This window comes from Apteryx rowi, unplaced genomic scaffold (genome assembly GCF_003343035.1).
Source record: "Apteryx rowi isolate R43461 unplaced genomic scaffold, aptRow1 scaffold_142, whole genome shotgun sequence".
NCBI lineage: Eukaryota > Metazoa > Chordata > Aves > Apterygiformes > Apterygidae > Apteryx > Apteryx rowi.
The window spans coordinates 1,734,895-1,738,300 of NW_020447664.1; the positions used below are offsets into that span (position 1 = coordinate 1,734,895).

General features: G+C 42.0%; 1 protein-coding gene across 1 annotated transcript in view; it reads right to left on the bottom strand.

The window, feature by feature from the left end:
* Positions 1-543: 543 nt before the first annotated feature.
* The window catches only part of ZIC1 (Zic family member 1), a 6,905-nt gene continuing 4,042 nt past the window's right edge, over positions 544-3,406 (bottom strand). The window contains exon 3 of the mRNA XM_026058078.1: positions 544-665. Coding sequence (XP_025913863.1) covers positions 544-665 — 122 coding nt within the window. The remainder of the gene's footprint in view (positions 666-3,406) is intronic.

Here is a 3,406-nt window from a genome sequence, read left to right on the forward strand (position 1 = left end):
CGGGCGCGGGAGCCTGCGGACGGCGCCGGCAGCAGCCACACGTCGGGCCCCGGCGTTTCGACTGCACCAAAATACACAGCACCAAACGGGGCGGGTGGCTGCCAGCGCGGCCTTCCGCTGGTGCGCAACCCTGACCCTGCCCTTCGCGACTAACGTCCGTGTATTTCGAAACCTAATAAACCGTGAAGAGAAAGTACCCAAAAATCATCTCAAAAGCCAGACGTTAAAGGTACAAACAAAGCCATGGAGCACGTCGAAGTTCCAGCCCCAGGATTAATGTTTCTCTTTGCAAGCCTTCGTGATTAAATCCGAAAACAGTGCATGGCTACAGGAGAGTTGGCTTCGCGACTAGCTGAGCACGGAAGCAGCCGACAGACTCCTCACTACCTCTCTGTCTGCAAAATGCCCCTCTCGCTGCCGGGGGTGGGGGGAGGTGGAGGAGAGGAGGGGGGTTGCTATTAAAGCACTGCTCCTCTCTCCAGAGCCAGCAGCACGAGTATGGCGTGGACTTGAATTCAGCGATTCCAGCCCCAGTGATCGTCGCTAATTCAGAACATATATGGTATAGCGAGCAACCAGGATTTCACTCCCCCGCACCCCCGACAGAAAAACAACAGCAGCAGCAACAACAACAACAACAAAATCCTTCTCTATGCTGTAGGACGCTGAAACAAACCTCAGACCAAAAGTTTAAAAGAATACTCGTTAACCAAGTGCTCAGATATATGTAAGTAACAGATCTGTGTAAAGCGACCACTAGGGACTTCACAGAAGTTCAAAGAAACTTGCAATATCCATCTTTAAAATATATTGCCCACACTACGTTTCTCCTGGTTTATTTTTCAGGAGGATGGCTCACACTAACTCTACAATTTTTTTTTAGCTACGCTTAAGTTATTTTTTAAAACTCCTGCCAGGACAAGCCAACGGGACAGTTAACCTGAAAGATGCGCAGAGCGTAACATTTTCGACACGCTAAACATATTTTCCTGGCTCTTTTTGCCCGCTAGATTACATTTCTCCAAGTACCAACAATTTCTGCCTAGGTCYCACCGGTCTCGAACTTTTTTTCTATCTCGCCAAACCCTGCAAGGTGGCGCTCTTTTCATTGAAAACTGATATTAGGCTTATAATAATAACATTTTGTAGAAAGTAAAGTTAAACCGACCCCTTTTCCCACTTTCTCCCGCGAGCAGGCGGCGATGCCCGACTGGCAGCAGCGGGGCTTCGTCTGACCCCGTCAAACTTTGCGGGGGGAAAGGGGGGTCTTCGGGGCGGCCAAAAATCGCCAAGAGAAATGCCCAAATGTTACGGACCAACAAAAATACGTGCCTCGTTTTGTTCCTATCCACCCGGGCTGAGCTAGGGCCCGTTCAGACCCCGCCAGGAGCAGCGGCACGAAGAGGAGCCCAGGCTCGCCCCGCCACCGCCCCCTCCCCCCGCCAGCGGTTAATATGCCTATTGACTCGCTGTACACATAATATTTCTTTAAAGAAGCTGTTAAAGTGTCATCTTGGTCTACTGGAAGGTCAGTTTGTGCAATTCACTCTATGACATATCGCAAGCCCTCGCAGCTTTAGCCAACCTCATGATTTGTGTTGTCTGTTGATACGTTGTCTGCTTAATGGGGCGATCATGCAGGCTACAACCAGGAACAAAGCCCAACAGTTCCAACAACCGTGGCTAAGTTAGTGGAAGCAGTACAGCTTGCAAATCTATCAAACTAAACTGCAAGGAAGACAATCTGATTTAGAGAAAAGGCGTTCTGCTACAGTCATTAAGCACAAGTAATTTAGATTTTTTATATTGTCTTCTCATTTACAAATTTACTGTATCAACGCCAGCCAATGGAACGAATTTCTTAAGTAAATGAGAAATAAATAAAAGAGATAGGAAGATAATCAAATTACATAAAATAATTCTTATCCCCTAGATTTATTTTTTTTAGAAAGCTATTAACACTGGCAAAATTATAGTAATAATAATAACATAACATAAGAAGTAATTGATTTAAATTAACATCACGTTTTAAGGAATATCAGCAAAAAGAAAGAAAGAAAAAAGAAAAGGAAAAAGAAAAAAAAAGCAAAAAACAAACCAAAAATATACCCAACAACAACAACAACAACGGCCTTCATGAACCAGTGCTGTACTTCTTGGAGTAAAAGGCCCAAGGAAAGTCATGAATCCACTGCCTAGGAATTAGTTATGGTCATAAATGTTTTAAATTAAAATAGCAACCGAAATCTCTTCTGTTTTAAATCTCCTAATATATGTTATCCGAATTAATTTAATTTAGGGACCCAGTCTATGCGGATTCATGGGCAGTGTTGGAGTAGAGTGAAGCACTTCTCATGTAACAATTCCCCACATTAATATTTATGTAGCATATGCAATCTATTTCTGTTATTTTTATGGTTGTTATTCTATGTCTGCAAAGGTCATTTAAATTATACTGCGGCCGAAAATTTGTTTCATAAATTTTGATATAAATACTAATTACACACTATAGTAATGCCAGCAGGGATCCTTTCATTTATCACATTTATATCACCTTCGCTGCTTTAGTGATGACATAATGGAAAGCAGTGAAAAACTGGGACAGTTTTATTCTAATATCCTAAAGCTAGTTGGAGTTGCAGCAGGTTGACTGAGCGAATAAGAATTCCTACCACAATTCATGGGATTTAAGAATCTTTAATAAGGTACGAAATGTTACCAAACAGTTCTGTAAACTAAATTTTACATACCAATTCTTCTAGCCATAAATATTGAATATCTTGTAACATGTATAACCGGACCTTTACATGCGGATAAATATGGAAATTAGGATTTATTTACATTATGTTCTTGTATTTGCCAAAAGCAACGGACAGATATAGTTTATATCTTTTTTTTTTAATATCACTTTACATAAACAAATGTAACAGTTTGACACGCAGATCCAGGCTTTCACTATACGAATTTCTTGACAGGACGTGTAACAACATTTTACTGCACTACTTAGACTGGACTTTGGGACGAAATGTTGCACTTTATACAAAAAAGCACATTAATACCAATAATATTCTGTTAGATCGACGTTTAGACTGTAATAATACAAAGTAATTCACATTTTGGTACACATTTACTAGAACATTCTTGCCATTCAGTACAAATAGTTGAATTTCTACCTCTTCCCTCTGCCCCCCCACCACCTCCGCCCCACCCGCCGCCTCTCCCTCCCTCCCTCCCCTCCCCCCACATATATGCAAAGACCACAACTCCACATATCCCCTTATTCAACTTGCGATATAACTATTTACAAAATCAAACAGTACATTTTTTTTGAAGCTAATAATTCTGTATTTACAAGAGGGGTTGGGGGGGAAGGCCGCTGCCCGAGCAGACATGCAGTTGGAGATCT